The sequence below is a fragment of the Pituophis catenifer genome, unplaced genomic scaffold, assembly GCF_029215685.1.
Source record: "Pituophis catenifer annectens isolate HBS135680 unplaced genomic scaffold, rPitCat1.0.hap2 SCAF_3, whole genome shotgun sequence".
In the NCBI taxonomy this organism is placed as follows: Eukaryota; Metazoa; Chordata; class Lepidosauria; order Squamata; family Colubridae; genus Pituophis; species Pituophis catenifer.
The window spans coordinates 207,290,830-207,307,198 of NW_027256883.1; the positions used below are offsets into that span (position 1 = coordinate 207,290,830).

Below are 16,369 nucleotides of genomic sequence, written 5' to 3' on the forward strand. Positions count from 1 at the left end.
GTGGCAGCTTGTCTTCTTCTAAGATATATTTTTTTTCAATTTCCTAGTCTAGCCTCCAACTTCGACAGACAATAGTGGTCTCCCACCCAACCAGTGGTGGGATCCTCCCGGTTCGGCCCGGTTCTGCCGAGCCGGTAGCAGTGATGCTATGACGTCACCGAACCGATTCTCTTTGTTCGGGAGCTGCCCGCCACCACGTTATTCTTACCTTTTATTTTGCCCTGCCCCCAACGTATTCGCTGCCTCCCGAACCCCAGCTGATTGCTAGAAGGAAAAAAAACTGTTTAAACTCTTACATGGGGCTTCAAAGGGCCGCCCTACAGCTGATCAGTGTTAAAAGGCAGTGTGGTGGTAGACCGGTGCCTCCAAAAACAAATGAATAGACCAATGCCTGTTAGACTGGTGCCTCCAAAAACAAATGAGTAGACCAATGCCTTCAAAAACAAATGAGTAGACCAATGCCTTCAAAAATAAATGAGTAGACCGGTACAGCTTTGCAAGCAGTTAAAAGCCTGGTAGACCAGTACCTCTGCTAAATCCTAAAGAATTGTCACATGACCATCAAACCACACCCACAAAAAAGCCACGCCCACAGAACCGGTAGTAAAAAAAATTAGAACCCACCCCTGCACCCAACCCTAACATTGCTTAGCTTCTAAACCCATAAATTGGACTAGTTGTTGTCACCTGCCAAGTCATGCATCTATTATTTACTATTTAGCTTCTTCAAGGTGATAAACACCTGTTGTTCTAATACAGGTAGTCCTTAACTTACAGCTGTTTGTTTAGCGACTGTCTCCTGGTGACTGACTGATAGTCACCCAGCTGGCTTTCATGCAAGGACTAGAACTCACAGTCTCCTAATCACTGGATGGCCCAAAGCTATCCAGCTGGCTTTCATGGTTAAGGCACAATTAGAACTCAACAACTCCTGGTGATTGGCCCAAAGTCACCCAGCCAGCATTCCTACCTAAGGCAGGACTAGAACTCACAGTCTCCTAGTGACTGGCTCAAATGGCTATCATGGCTATATAGCAGGACTAGAGCTCACAGTCTCTTGGTCAATGACCCAAAGTCATCCAGCTAGCTTTCATGGATAAGGCAGGACTAGAACTCCCAATCTTCTAGTCCAGTGATGGCTAAACTTTTCCAGACCGAGTGCCCAAAACGTGTGAGCCCCCAAAATGCAATGCACGCGCAGCCCCCTGCAAGTGTCCAACCCTCATGCATGTGCACACCCCCACGCATGCACCCCACCCCCTCGCATGCATGCACGGCCTGCCCCGCACGCGCCCCGCCCCCCCGCGCATTCACAGCAGATACCTGAAGACCAGCTGGCCAGCAGGAGATGTCAGAATCAGAATATTCATGAACCTGGAATAGGGCATGGTAACAAGGTCAGCCAATGATATAGGCATAGCAACTAAGTCAGCCAATGAGAACTGTTTGGAAACTGAAACCGGGCGTGGCTTAGCTCTGAGTCTGTGCAAAAAGCCGAGGTGGCGCAGTGGTTAGAGTGTTGTGGAATGGAAGGACTAAAAAACATTCCAAGGCCAGTCAGAGACAGTTTATTGCGCAAGGTTCAGAGCCAGATTTGTACCTGAAGCTTTGAACAAAGAAAGAACTCTGATACAATGGTTTTTATACATTTCTAAGACAAAGGATTCAGTGAGATCATACATTTTCCATATATGGTTAATCATGAGATCATACATCCGATTTTCCTTCTATGGTTACATTCACTTGTTAATAAGTTCATCTAATTACTTAAAGCATTAATCTTAGTTTACAAAATTATCTTAGCCACACAACTTTTCTTAAGTGCTCAGAGTCGCTAATGGGAGAGTTACTACTATCCTTGGGTAAGTTCATTAGATTAAGTAACTCTTTGTAACATATAGGTCTTTGTGTCATTCACAGTCAGGTCACTCAGATGTTTTTCCATATAGCAGTCCTTTCCTTGACATCTAGGTATCAGAAGATATATTACCACTTAAAAGGGTTTAACTGTTTGTTAATGTAATTTCCAACAAGCACTTTCTCTCTTATAATAATGTGAATAGATAGAGTCTCTCAGAGTTCATGTATCCAAGCACATCTTCCCCTTATAATAATGTGAATAGAGAGGGTCCCCCAGAGCCCATATATCTGACTCTGTATGATTCCTATTTTATTCACATTATTTCTTTTATCTACATTATTCTTTATTTGCTCTTTACCTCAAGAGTGCAGCACTGCAGCTACTTTAGCTGCCTGCTAGTTCAGCAGATCAGTGGCTCAAATCTCATCTGCTCAAGGTTGACTCAGCCTTCCATCCTTCCTGTTATGTCCATATAAGGGCATCCGCCCTGATTGGCTGCCAGCCATCGGGCGGGAGATTTGAATCCCTGTCTAGGGGCGGTGCGTCTGCCGGGAGCGAATATAAGGAGAGCTCCGGCAGCGCGCCAGCAGTCTTCTTTACTTGTTACTATGTAAATAAAGTTGTTACATGTATCGAGCTGGTCACGTCTTCTGTTCCTGTGCCTGATCTAACACTGGCGACGAAGGACTAGAGAAGAGAACCTGAGAAAGACTCACGGCACGATCGCCCAAAGAGCTGAAGTCACTTCACCACAGCGACTTCCAGAATGGCTACCCCGCAAGCCCCGATGACCGCGCTGAACCCGTTCGACCCATCCCGGGAGAAGTGGAGGTCATACATGGTCCGATTCCGGCAGTTCCTGCGAGGCAATGGATACCAGAACCTCGATGATGAGAGGAAAAGAGCCCTCTTCCTGGCTCATTGCGGATCGGACGTCCTAGAGATGGCGATGGACCTCGTGGCACCTAGGGACATCGAGGAGATGTCCTGGAACGACCTGCAGGACGTCTTACAGGAGCACTATGCACCTACAGGCACCCCCATCGCAAACAGGTTCACCTTCCAGCAAAGAAACCAGCGGGAAGGTGAATCCATCAAAGAATTCGTGGCAGCGCTCCGCCAACTCGCTGCCAACTGTGAGTTCGACAATGTGGACAACGCCATCCGGGACCGCATTGTTTTTGGAATGCGAGATGTGGGGCTGCAAAAGAAATTCCTCAGCAGGAAGAGGATTCCGCTTAAAGACGTCCTCGACGAGGCAACAGCGGCGGAGACGTCCGAACAAGCAGCCGCTGCAATGGTAAAAGCAAGAGGGATCCATAAGATCCACAAGTCGGGCCCAACCTCATCAGACGAGGCAACCACTCAATCCGAGTCTGATGAGGAAATGGCCGTCCACAAGGTGTCCCGCCCTCCCAGGCGGGAAACACCACAGCAGGGCGACCGTGGAGAGCGATGCGGCAGCTGCAGAGGCGACCACCCCAGGGCAACCTGCAGATGGAGGGACGCGACCTGCCGCCGATGCCTGAAGAGGGGCCACATCGCCGAGGCCTGCAGAGCCACAGACCCAGCCCCGGAGCCGCCCAGACCGCGATTCCGGGAAAATCGCAAAGATAACCAGAGGACATCCAAACGGTCCTCAAACCAGTCCCGGCGCGGGGAGGAGGAATATCCCCGAAACAGAACGGTGCACCAGACCACCACCATTGCTCACACAAGTGACGAGGGGACCACCAAGTTCCACGTGACGCTGCTAGCAGAGGGGTCTCCGTGCAAGATGGAGGTAGACTCCGGATCCGCCTTCTCCATCATGGACTGGCAGCACCTACAACAGCTGAAACCGGCATACAAAAGAACCCAGCTGAAAGCCCCGGAAGACAAACTTGTGGACTTTAACGGAAACCCCATTGAAATCCTAGGCAGAGCAACCATCCATGTGAAGTACAACGACTTCGATGGAAAGCTACCCATCACCATTGTGCAGCACAGCCGACCGAACCTGTTGGGCGTGGAGTGGTTCAAGCCTCTAGGACTTTCACTTCAGGGCATCCACGAGATCCGCAGGGACGAACTCGACTCCATCATCGAAGAGTTCAAAGAAGTCTTCGATGGTAAGCTGGGGAAATTTGTGGGGAGGCCAATCTCCTTTAATCTGGACAAGGGAATCACCCCAATCAGGCTCAAGCCCCGCCGAGTTCCATTTGCCCTGCGGCCTAAAGTAGATGAGCAGCTGGATAAGCTGATCGCCCAGGGCGTACTGGAACCGATCGATCATGCCTCATGGGAGACCCCCATTGTGACCCCACTGAAGCATGATGGGTCTGTGCGCATCTGTGCTGACTACCGTTGTACCATCAACAAGGCGTTGGCACAGAGCGCATACCCAGTCCCAGTGGTGCAACACCTGCTGCATTCCCTGGGATCTGGATCAATTTTCGCGAAACTGGACCTGGCCCAGGCTTACCAGCAACTGCCAGTGGATGACAAAACGGCGGAGGCCCAAACGATTGTCACGCACAGAGGGGCATTTAAATGTAACCGCCTCCAATTTGGAGTCAGCGCTGCCCCTGGCATCTTCCAATCCATGATGGAACGCCTTCTCCAAGGCGTTCCAGGGGTGGTGCCTTACTTCGATGATGTGCTCATCTCCGGTGACTCGAGACCCCAACTCCTTGAAAGGCTCAGGCTTGTCCTGCAGCGGTTCAAGGACAAGGGTTTGAGGGTCAGGCGGGACAAGTGCATCATAGGAGTACAGGAAGTCGAGTTCCTGGGCTTCCTCATTGATAGCACAGGCATACACCCCACCAAATCAAAAGTGGAAGCAATCCATGAAGCTCCAAGCCCAAAAAACAAAACGGAGCTTCAGGCTTTCCTTGGGTTGCTCAACTTCTACGCCATTTTCTTAAAACAGAAAGCCACAGTTGCTGAGCCACTCCACCGTCTGCTGGGGAAATCGGCTTCCTGGAAGTGGGGTCAGGAAGAGGAAGCAGCATTCCGGGCCATCAAGGGACTATTGACGTCCAAAAGCGTCCTCATCCAATACAGCGAGACGCTCCCCATCAGACTGACCTGCGACGCGTCGCCCTACGGGGTGGGGGCAGTCCTCAGCCACGACCTGCCCAATGGCTCGGAAGCCCCAATCGCGTACTTCTCAAAGACAATGTCCGGCGCAGAACGGAACTATAGCCAGCTGGACAAAGAAGCCCTGGCCATCGTGGCTGGAGTGAAGCGCTTCCACGAATACCTCTACGGAAGACGTTTCACCATAGTCACAGACCACAAGCCTCTTCTGGGACTCCTCGCAGGCGACCAACCAACCCCGACCTTCATGTCCCCAAGAATGACGAGATGGGCCATCTTCCTAGCTGGCTACTCCTATAGGCTCGTGCACCAGCCAGGCACAGCCATAGGGAACGCTGACGCCCTCAGCAGATGCCCGTCGAAGAAGCCGGTCGAGGACCCAGCCCCCACGCTCCACCTACTTCACATTGATGACGACGCCAGCTGCCCGGTGTCATCCGCAGATGTGGCCGTCCACACCCAAAAGGACCCCACACTCCGCCAAGTGAAGTCCTGGATCCTCAGAGGGTGGCCAGCGGAAAAGCCAGAGGAAAGGTTCAGCCCGTTCGCCAGGAAACAGGAGGAGCTGTCCACCATCAAAGGCTGTCTGCTATGGGGAGACAGGGTGCTGATTCCAAGCACTCTGCAACGGCGGACGCTAGAAACCTTACACAAGGGGCATCCGGGCATCGTCCGCATGAAGGCCCTGGCACGGAGTTATGTCTGGTGGCCCTCCATGGACAGAGACATTGAACAATGGGTCTCCAGATGTGACCCGTGCCAAGAAGTTCGCCCAGCGCCGCCGCAATCCGAAGTCGCGAAGTGGGAGACCCCCAGCAACCCCTGGTCGAGGATCCACATTGACTTCGCGGGTCCGATGCTAGGGCGACACCTCCTCATCGTGGTAGATGCCTTCTCCAAATGGCTCGAGGTGGTGCCCATGGCATCTACCACAACAGACGCGACGATCCGAGCCCTGCGCCGCCTGTTTGCCACACATGGTCTACCGGATGTGCTGGTCTCAGACAACGGCCCCCAGCTCACATCCCTGGCCATGGAGTCCTTCCTGGCAGGACTGGGCATCCGCCACGCCCTGTCCGCCCCCTACAGGCCGGCCGGAAACGGACAAGCCGAACGCATGGTCCGACTGACCAAAGAGGCCCTCACCAAGATGGGCCCGGGGGACTGGCAAGAGTGCATAGACAATTTCCTCCTCACACAGCACATCACGCCACACGCCGCCACCCACAAGAGCCCGGCCGAACTGTTGATGGGCAGAAGGTTGAGGTCACCCTTGGACCGGCTGCACCCCCAATACAGCCCGGAAGTGACCGCAACCGCCAGCCGCCCGCTCCGCGCCTTCAGCAAAGGAGATTCAATCTTCGCGCTGAATTTCAGCGGCTCCCCTAAGTGGCTGAAGGGGAAAGTTGCCAGCACAACAGGGCCCAAATCCTACATCGTTGAGTTGGAAGATGGACAGTTCACGAGATGCCACATCGACCAACTCCGAAAAAGGTGGGGGGGGGCACATGAAAACCAGCCTGACGAGGGAGGCCTACAACACCCCGACGAGGTAGGCCTCCAACACCCCGGCGAGGTAGGCCTACCACACCCAGACCAGGTAGGCCTACAACACCCCGACGAGGTAGGCCTACAACACCCTGATGAGGTAGGCCTACCACACCCCTGTGAGGCAGAGCAGCACCACCCCGACAAGGTTGGCCCAGCCCACTACCAAATGCTGTCACACCGGCAGCCCAGCGAGGTAGACCGGGGCCAACCGCACGGGGGATGGCAACACCAACCCAGCCAGGTGGGCACCGGGCACGGCAAGGCCAGGGACCACCAACCCAGCCCGCAGGTAGACCGGGACCTGCCCAGAGGAGGAGCAGCGCACCCCACCAGTTACAGCAGCCTATGCCAGCCCAGCCAGGGAGACTGCAGTTCCAGGCGAGTAGACCGGGACCCAGCCAAGAGGGGCAACCCACGACCCACGGGCGAGGGTGGCACACGAATCACCGACGTGGGGGACCCCCGCCCATCACAGAAGACAGCCAACAAACGACACCCCGACCCGGATGACCCCAGGCACCACCCGACGGTAGACCAGGGACTAGGGGGAAGGGAGAGCCGACAACAACCCGGCCAGGTAGACCTGCACCACCCCGGCAGGGGAGACCTCCGCCGCCCCGCAGAGGTAGTGCCGCAACAACAGCCTGACCAGGTCGACCGCCACCGACCAGACGGGGTAGACCAACGCCAGCCCGACCTAGCAGACCAACGCCACCCCTGCGAGGTCGGACAACGCAACACGGGCCAGCACCACCCGCAGCCGGCGGGCCGGTCCAGAGGGCACCAAACAGAACCACCACCCACCCGGCACCAGGCCGAACCGCAACCGAATCGCAGCGCCCGGGAGACCAGGGAGGAGCAAACGATGGACTTACCGAGACTCAGACGCTCTTCCCGGGTCGGAACCGAGCCACCGAGACGAGGCAACAGATCCACAGGCCAGGAAGAAGACCATCAGAACCAGCCATCCAAGGTCTGCGGTCCGGCCGGAGGCGCTGGGGGTGACCCCGCTCACTCGACAGCCGAACCAAGCCCGGTTCCGGAGAGGGAGCCCGGAGACGACAGAGCCCCGTCCATCCAGGTCGGAGACGGAGAACAAGTGAGACTGCGCAGGTCAGCTAGGGTGCCGAGGCGTCCTACGTACCTGCGCGACTACGTGACTTTTGTAAACGAGATTGACAGTTCAGACTAAGGGGGGAGGAGTGTTATGTCCATATAAGGGCATCCGCCCTGATTGGCTGCCAGCCATCGGGCGGGAGATTTGAATCCCTGTCTAGGGGCGGTGCGTCTGCCGGGAGCGAATATAAGGAGAGCTCCGGCAGCGCGCCAGCAGTCTTCTTTACTTGTTACTATGTAAATAAAGTTGTTACATGTATCGAGCTGGTCACGTCTTCTGTTCCTGCGCCTGATCTAACACTTCCGAGGTGGGTAAAATGAGGACCCGGATTGTTTGGGGCAATATGCTATTTAGTATACTGTCTTTGGTGTAAGCTGCCCAGAGTCCTCAGAGAGTGGGCGGCATAGAAATATGACTAATAAATAAAAATAAAATTAAAAAAAAGCTGCAAACTATTCTGCTCTGCTGAAGTGAAACTCATCTCTGCTGTTCTCTCCTCTGCCGGTGTTTTGCTTGTAACTACTACCACGCTGGAAAATCTGTCGTTGGTATTGTATATTTATCTTCATGTGTTATATTGTATATAAAGGGAAGATAATGAGTCCTGCTGAATCAGTTATCTGTGTGTGCTTTCTGGATGTGATTTCTGCAACAAACTCTGACAGGAGGCGCACGCTCATGCGAAGTGGAGCTGAACTGGGGCGTCGGCTTGCATGCCATCAGAGTGGGCGCTCTGTGCCACCTCTGGCACTCTTGCCATAGATTCACCATCACATTTTTAGTCTGATGCCTTAACCACTACAGCAAACTGGCCCTCCTGCTAAAATCAAGTCTGCAAATACATCCCAGACAAGGATGTCACGTGAAGGGGGAAACAGTTGGAAGTACCAAAAAAATAAAAAATCAAAAGCTCTGTAGCATGGTTACTGCATATAGAAAGTTTATCCTAGAGATAGGAGATATCTCATTTTAAATGATTTTGTGGTCAGTCATAGAATTCTGCAACAAGGAGCCTTGTACGTCATCACCGGCCTGTTTTTTAGCTCTCTGTAAAGCTGCCGGTTTTTATTTTTCAATTTATATCGTACAGTTTAGCACACACCCTCTAGAGAACCATGACTGTGGGCAGGTTGGAAGTTGTGATAAAGAAATTAATTGCAAGTTTATGGCAGATCCAACATTTCAGCCAAGGACTTGTTGGTTCACAATTCAGTCTATTTTCTTTCTGCCATTAAACAGCTTAATCACCTAGAGAGTGAATCTGTAACATTAATCCACTGACTTTCTAAATCTGCTTCCATCTTCTAAAGGAAAGGGAGGCTCCAGACCTGTTATCTTTCTGTATGCATTTGTGTGTGTGTGTGATGCTTGCCTGTGTGCATGCACAGAGCACTCTTTCTCGATTCACACTGTATACACACACAAACATATGCACACATGTGACAATTTATGGAACCCGTTTATCGAAACATATACCTATTCTAGCATGGAACGAAATTTATTTAACAATTACTATTTATAAAAAAAAATTCAGTCTGGTAACCTTGTGTAAGGCTGAAAGTGGTGGGGTACCTAAACTATCCATCATCTATCTATCTATCTATCTATCTATCTATCTATCTATCTATCTATCTATCTATCTATCATCTATCTATCTATCTATCTATCTATCTATCTATCTATCTATCTATGGTATCTATCTATCTATCTATCTTCTATCTATCTATCTATCTATCTATCTATCTATCATCTATCTATCTATCTTCTATCTATCTTCTATCTATCTATCTATCTATCTATCTATCTATCTATCATCTATCTATCTATCTTCTATCTATCTATGGTATCTATCTATCTATCTATCTATCTATCTATCTATCTATCTATGGTATCTATCTATCTATATATCTATCTATCTATCTATCTTCTATCTATCTATCTTCTATCTATCTATCTATCTATCTATCTATCTATCTTCTATCTATCATCTATCTATCTTTATCTATCTATCTATCTATCTATCTATCTATCTATCTATCTATCTTCTATCTATCTATCTTCTATCTATCTACTATCATTCATCCATCTGTCTGTCTGTCTGTCTGTCTGTCTGTCTGTCTATCTATCTATCTATCTTCTATCTATCGTATCTATCTATCTATCTATCTATCTATCTTCTATCTATCTATCTATCTATCTTCTATCTATCATCTATCTATCATCTATCTATCTATCTATCTATCTATCTATCTATCTATCTATCTATCTTCTATCGTATCTATCGTATCTATCTATCTATCTATCTTCTATCTATCTATCTCTATCTATCTATCTATCTATCTATCTATCTATATCTTCTTTCTATCTATCTATCTATCTATCATCTATCTATCTATCTATCTATCTATCTATCTTATATCTATCTATCTTATATCTATCTATCTACTATCTATCATTCATCCATCTGTCTGTCTATCAGTCTGTCTGTCTATCTATCTATCATCTATCTATCTATCTATCTATCTATCTATCTATCTATCTATCTATCCATCTAATAAACAGTCAGAGTCCAGAGACCCTGGGACATCCATGCAAACAATGGCCTTGGTAGAAAGATGGCTGGAAACAATATACAGAATACAGAATAACGGAGTTGGAAGGGACATTGGAGGTCTTCTAGTCCAACCCCCTGCAGGGGACCCTACGGTCTATATGGTTTCAGACAGGTGGCTGTCCAGTGTCTTCTTAAAAGCCTCCAGTGTTGGAGCATTCACAACTTTTAAAGGCAAGTCCTTCCGCTGATGAATTGTTCTCACCATTAGGAAATTTCTCCTTAATTCTAGGTTGCTTCTCTCTTTGTTCCATTTCCATTCATTGTTTCTTGTTCTTCCTTCTGGTGCTTTGGAGAATAGGTTGAAACCCACCCACCCCCTTTCTTTGTGGCAACCCCTCAACTATTTTATAAATTTATTTGTCTCATTTCTATGCCGCCCAACTCTCTGGGGACTCTGGGTGGCTTACAACAAAAAATAATGCAAACAATATACCATAAAAGTTGTTTTAAAAAAACATTAAAAACCCATACACTCCATTCATGGCCGGGTCTTGCAAGATTGCAGCAGCGAGATCAATGGCCCCAGGCCTGCCGGAAAAGCCAGGTCTTCACCGCTTTCCGGAAGGCCAATAGGGTGGGGGCGGTCTGGACCTCAGGAGGTAATTGGTTCCAGAGAGCCGGGGCAGCCACAGAGAAGGCCCTCCCCCGCGGGCCCGCCAGCTGACATTTTTTAGCTGAAGGGACCCGGAGGAGACCAACTCTGTGGGATCTTACCAGTCATTGGGAGCTATGAATGAATACATAACATCATAAGTAAATATGCTCCCCATCTCACCATCCAGTGACTCTGGGTGGCTTACAATCTCGAAATCCATAATATAAAACAACCAGAAAATTAAAACATTTTAAAAAACGGTAGGTGTGAAAAGCGAATACGTTAAAAGGAACGCCGTTAGAAAGAGGTGGTGGATGCAAAAGACCAAATGTCTTCCTAATGTCCCTTTTTATTTGTATCCATTTCACGTGTTCGTAATCATGTTTACATTTTTATCCGTTATCTTATATATGCTTGACAAGTAAATAAATAAAAAAATAAATAAAATGTTTAAACCGGGTGCAGGTGGGATGGAGAAATAGGGGTAAATCTATCTTTAGCGAAGAATTATGTGTGTCCTGTTTTGCAAACCGGATGGGTGTCCTTTACGCTCCTTTGCTCATCCTACGAGGAGGGGAGGCGCATGACCTGTTAAAGCACATTATTGCAATTCCCATCTGGAGGGAATGGGAATTCATGGCTTGCACAGAGAGCAAAGGGGAGGGGGGGAGAAGAGGGAGGGTCGAAGGAAAGACACAGCCGCCTGTTTGCAGAGTGAAGATGCATCCACTCTGAGAAGCGGCTGCTTGCAGCTTTCTGGCCCCTCGTCTCCGCACGAGGGCTGCTTAAATCTGTTCCTCCCCTCCCTTGCACAGAAACGGAGAGACTGGTCCGGAGGCTCCTCCTTTCTCTCCTATGAAACTGAGTCAAGTTTCCTCTTAGGGTGCATAGTGGGAGGTGTTTTTTTTTTTTGCTTCACTCTGCCAGGCAGGAAGGTGCCAGCTGCATCTCCCACACCGTCTCCTGCTTGAAAAATAAGCTTGGGTACCTGAAGGAGCCACTGCATCTCTCCTTGGGTGCAGCGCTGGGGAGCCAAATCATGCATCTCAACACAACTTCTTCCCTCTACCAGCTGGGATATCTTATGAGTGAGTTTCAACTGCCCTCTGCTAATTCTGTCCTGCCCGAAGCAGAGAACCTCTCCAATGGTTCAGGACTTGGGTCCATGATCCCACCCAACGAGGAGGATCTGGATGTGAACACGGACATCTACTCCAAGGTGATGGTGACCATCATCTACCTGGTGCTCTTCTTGCTGGGGACGGTAGGCAACTCCATCACTGCTTACACCCTGGTGAGGAAGAAGTCCCTGCAGAACCTCCAAAGCACCGTGCATTATCACCTGGCCAGCTTGGCGTTCTCCGATCTGCTCATCTTCCTCCTCTGCATGCCCATCGAACTCTACAACTTCATCTGGGTCCATCACCCCTGGGCTTTCGGCAACGACGTCTGCAAGTGCTACTACTTCCTGAGGGATGCTTGCACCTACGCGACGTCTCTCAACATCGCCAGCCTCAGCGTCGAGAGGTACATGGCCATCTGTCACCCTTTCAAAGCCAAGAGCATCATGTCCAGGAGCCGGACCAAAAAATTCATCAGTTGCATCTGGGTGGCCTCCTTCCTGCTCGCCATCCCGATGATCTTAATCATGGGCGAGATCTACAGGATACCCCAAGATCCCAACTCGCTGGTCTGCACCCAGATTGTGGATGATTCCACGCTGAAGATTGCCATTCAGGTGAGTCTCTTTGCCTGCTTTTCTTTTAGCTTAGGGTGAGTAGCTTGTCTCCATTGCGCCAGGGTCTAGCTATATTTAATGCCTACGATTCGGAGATTAGTTAACGGCTTTAAAAAGAGAAGGAGAGAAGCAAATATAGGCAGAGAGTGGGGTTTTTTTCTATAAATCCATAAGCTCTTCCTCGTCAGGACAGATGGCAGCAGATGCTTAAACACACACAGTGCCCTATGTTGTTTGACAGTTTGGAATTCGTGCGTGCAGCTGGTCCCTGAAGACTTGAGCCAGTTCACTAAACTTTGCAAAACAACCATTTGTGTCAAGACTGTTTCACAGGGTGCATTCTTCAGAAGAACATGGGGGGTGGGGGGGGAGAGAGAGACGAAAGGTACGTGTGCTGACAACACTTACTTCCAAACGGGTCAGTCCTACGGGAACAGGAACAAAGTGCAAAAGTCTAAGAGTGCCATTCAGTGCGTTCACAGTTTGCAAAACCAGCTTCGTTGCTCTGTGTTGTCAGAAATACTGGAGGATGCAAGCAAGGTGGAGCATGAGCTGCTTTGATGAAATCAGAATTGGGAGCTGCACAAAAACTGGGCAACCGCCTACACTGTACAAACCAACCGAATTGCACTGATTTTTCTCTTGTTTTTATGTCACTCGTTCTGTGAACTTTTACTCTTCTGTATAATTTTGTCCACCTCTGCCCTTTGAAAGTGGTTGGATTTTTCACAACAACATGGGGAGAGAAAGAAAGAGAGAGAGAGAGAGAGAGAGAGAGAGAGAGAGAGAGAGAGAGAGAGAGAGAGACGAACGAAGGAATGAAGGAAGGGAGAGAGTGAAAGAAGGAAGGAAGGAAGGAAGGAAGGAAGGAAGGAAGGAAGGGGAGGGAGGGAGGGAAGGAGAGAGAGAGAGAAAGAAAGAGAAGAAGGAAGGAAGGAAGGAAGGAAGGAAGGAAGGAAGGAAGGAAGGGAGAGAGAGTGAAAGAAGGAAGGAAGGAAGGGTGGATGGAAGGATGGAAGGAAGGAAGGAGGAGAGAATGAAAGAAGGAAGGAAGGAAGGAAGAGAGAGTGAAAGGAGGAAGGAAGGAAGGAAGGAAGGAAGGAAGGAAGGAAGGAAGGAAGGAAGGAAGGAAGAAAAAAGAAAGAGGGAGGGAGGGAAGGAGAGAGAGAGGAGGGAAGGAGGGAATAGGGAGGGAAGGAAGGAGAGAGGAAGGAAGGAAGGAGGAAGAGAGAGTGAAAGAAAGAAGGAAGGAAGAGAGAGTGTGAAGGAAGGAAGGAAGGGAGAGAGAGAGTGAAAGATAAAAGGAAGGAAGGAAGGAAGGAAGGAAGGAAGAAAAGAAAGAAAGGAAGAAAGAAAGAAAGAAAAAAGAAAGAGGGAGGGAAGGAAGGAAGGAGAGAGAGGAGGGAAGGAGGGAAGGAAGAAGGAGGGAAGGAAGGAGAGAGAGGAAAGAAGGAAGGAGAAAGAGAGAGAGTGAAAGAAAGAACGAAGGAAGAGAGAGAGTGAAAGAAGGAAGGGAGAGAGAGTGAAATATAAAAGGAAGGAAGGAAGGAAGGAAGGAAGGAAGGAAGGAAGAAAGAAAGAAAGAAAGAAAGAAAGAAAGAAAGAAAGAAAGAAAGAAAGAAAGAAAGAAAGAAAGAAAGCTGTAATCCACAAGAACCGAGTGTCGACTTCAGCGCAAAACAATCAGGAACATTTTCCCCCTATTCATTAAACCAACTCTCTAGAGCGATGGGATCCAAAAAAAATGTCAAAACGTTTGCTGCTCCAAATTTAGAATTGCATGTTGCAATTGCTTTTTGAAAAAATCCAAAGAGGATGAAGGGATTTTCATTTGCCAGAGCAGAATCGAGACGCATTTTGCTTTTATAGCCCTCTTAGCGTGTAATGCATGACATTAAGAAGCAGAAAGTGTTTCCAGCACCACAAATCCATGCAATAATTTGAAAGGCAGATTCTCTCCCCTAAATTTGTTTCCCTCGTCTGCTTTGCTAATTCCTCATCTTTACTCAGGGAAGAATCCAGTTGAATACAGTAGAACTTCTGAGAAGTCATGCACGGAATGACATCGTTTACCTCCAATTTCCCCTTTCTTCCACACGACCCCAAATATAGCATTTTCTGGAGGTTGCAACACTCTTGTTATTTTACCCTCCTCCCTAGAAAAGTCGCTAAATAGAATGCTTCAATGTGAGTGTCATGGTTTTGAAAGAATGCTGAGCAGCAAGTATTTATTGTTAAATATTTATCAACCTCCCCAATCGATAAAGGTCTCTGAAGAGAGACCTCAAAACCAAAATGCTTACCTTATAATAGCAGTTAAAGGCTGGCTAAAGTAGCATAGCTTTCTGGAATGCAGGCAGATGTTGGAAGCAGATGTGCTTCTGGGACCACATGTTCTTCAAGGTGAGGGTCTCTGTTGAGGAAGTCCGTCCTAAAACAGAACAGAATAACAGAGTTGGAAGGGATCTTGGAGGTCTTCTAGTCCAACCCCTTGTTCAAGCAGGAAACCCTATACCGTTTCAGACCAATGGTTGTCCAATCTCTTCTTAAAAGTCTATGGAGATTCTCAGTCATCCAGGTCACTGGTGTCCCAAAGGTGCTTTTTTCAAGAGGCAAACTGGACTTTCTGGTTTGAAGACGTTTTGCTTCTCATCCAAGAAACTGCTGCTGCTGCTGCTCCTTCTCTTTCTCCTCCTCCTCCTCCTTCTTCCTCGTCTTCTTCTTCTCCTCCTTCTCCTTCTCCTTCTAAATCTCCAGCGATGGAGCACCCCCAACCTTTCTGGTTTTTCTTTGAAGACGTTTTGCTTCTCATCCAAGAACCTGCTGCTGCTGCTCCTTCTCCTTCTCCTTCTCCTCCTTCTCCTTCTCCTTCTTCTCCTTCTTCTCCTTCTCCTTCTTCTTCCTCTTCCTCTTCTTCTCCTCCTCCTTCTAAATCTCCAGCGATGGAGCAACCCCAACCTTTCTGGTTTTTCTTTGAAGGCGTTTTGCTTCTCATCCAAGAAGTTGCTGCTGCTGTTCCTTCTCCTTCTTCTCCTTCTCCTTCTCCTTCTCCTCCTCCTTCTCCTTCTCCTCCTTCTCCTCCTCCTTCTCCTTCTCCATCTCCTCCTTCTCCTTCTCCTTCTCCTTCTTCTCTTTCTTCTCCTTCTCCTTCTCCTTCTCCTTCTCCTTCTCCTTCTCCTTCTCCTTCTCCTTCTCCTTCTCCTTCTCCTTCTCCTTCTCCTTCTCCTTCTTCTTCTTCTTCTTCCTCTTCTTCTTCTCCTCCTTCTCCTCCTCCTCCTTCCTCTTCCTCTTCTTCTCCTTCTTCTCCTTCTCCTTCTAAATTTCCAGCGATGGAGCACCCCCAACCTTTCTGGTTTTTCTTTGAAGACGTTTTGCTTCTCATCCAAGAAGCTGCTGCTGCTGCTCCTTCTCCTCCTTCTCCTTCTCCTTCTCCTTCTCCTTCTCCTTCTCCTTCTCCTTCTCCTTCTCCTCCTTCTCCTTCTCCTTCTTCTCTTTCTTCTCCTTCTCCTTCTTCTCTTTCTTCTCCTTCTCCTTCTCCTTCTCCTTCTCCTTCTCCTTCTCCTTCTTCTCTTTCTTCTCCTTCTCCTTCTCCTTCTCCTTCTTCTCCTTCTCCTTCTTCTCCTTCTCCTTCTCCTTCTTCTTCTTCCTCTTCCTCTTCTTCTCCTCCTTCTCCTTCTAAATCTCCAGCGATGGAGCAACCCCAACTTCCAAAGGCAAGTTGTTCCACTGGTTAATTGTCAGGAAATTTCTCCTTAGTTCTAAGCCGATCAGTTTCCATCCATTGCTTCTTGTCCTGCCCTCAGGTGCTTTGG

At 48.9% G+C, this 16,369-nt stretch overlaps 1 protein-coding gene across 1 annotated transcript in view; it reads left to right on the forward strand.

Moving 5' to 3' along the window:
• The first annotated feature begins 11,851 nt into the window (after positions 1-11,851).
• Positions 11,852-16,369, forward strand: part of NTSR1 (neurotensin receptor 1) — a 220,241-nt gene continuing 215,723 nt past the window's right edge. The window contains exon 1 of the mRNA XM_070940125.1: positions 11,852-12,557. Coding sequence (XP_070796226.1) covers positions 11,859-12,557 — 699 coding nt within the window. The 5' untranslated portion in view covers positions 11,852-11,858. The remainder of the gene's footprint in view (positions 12,558-16,369) is intronic.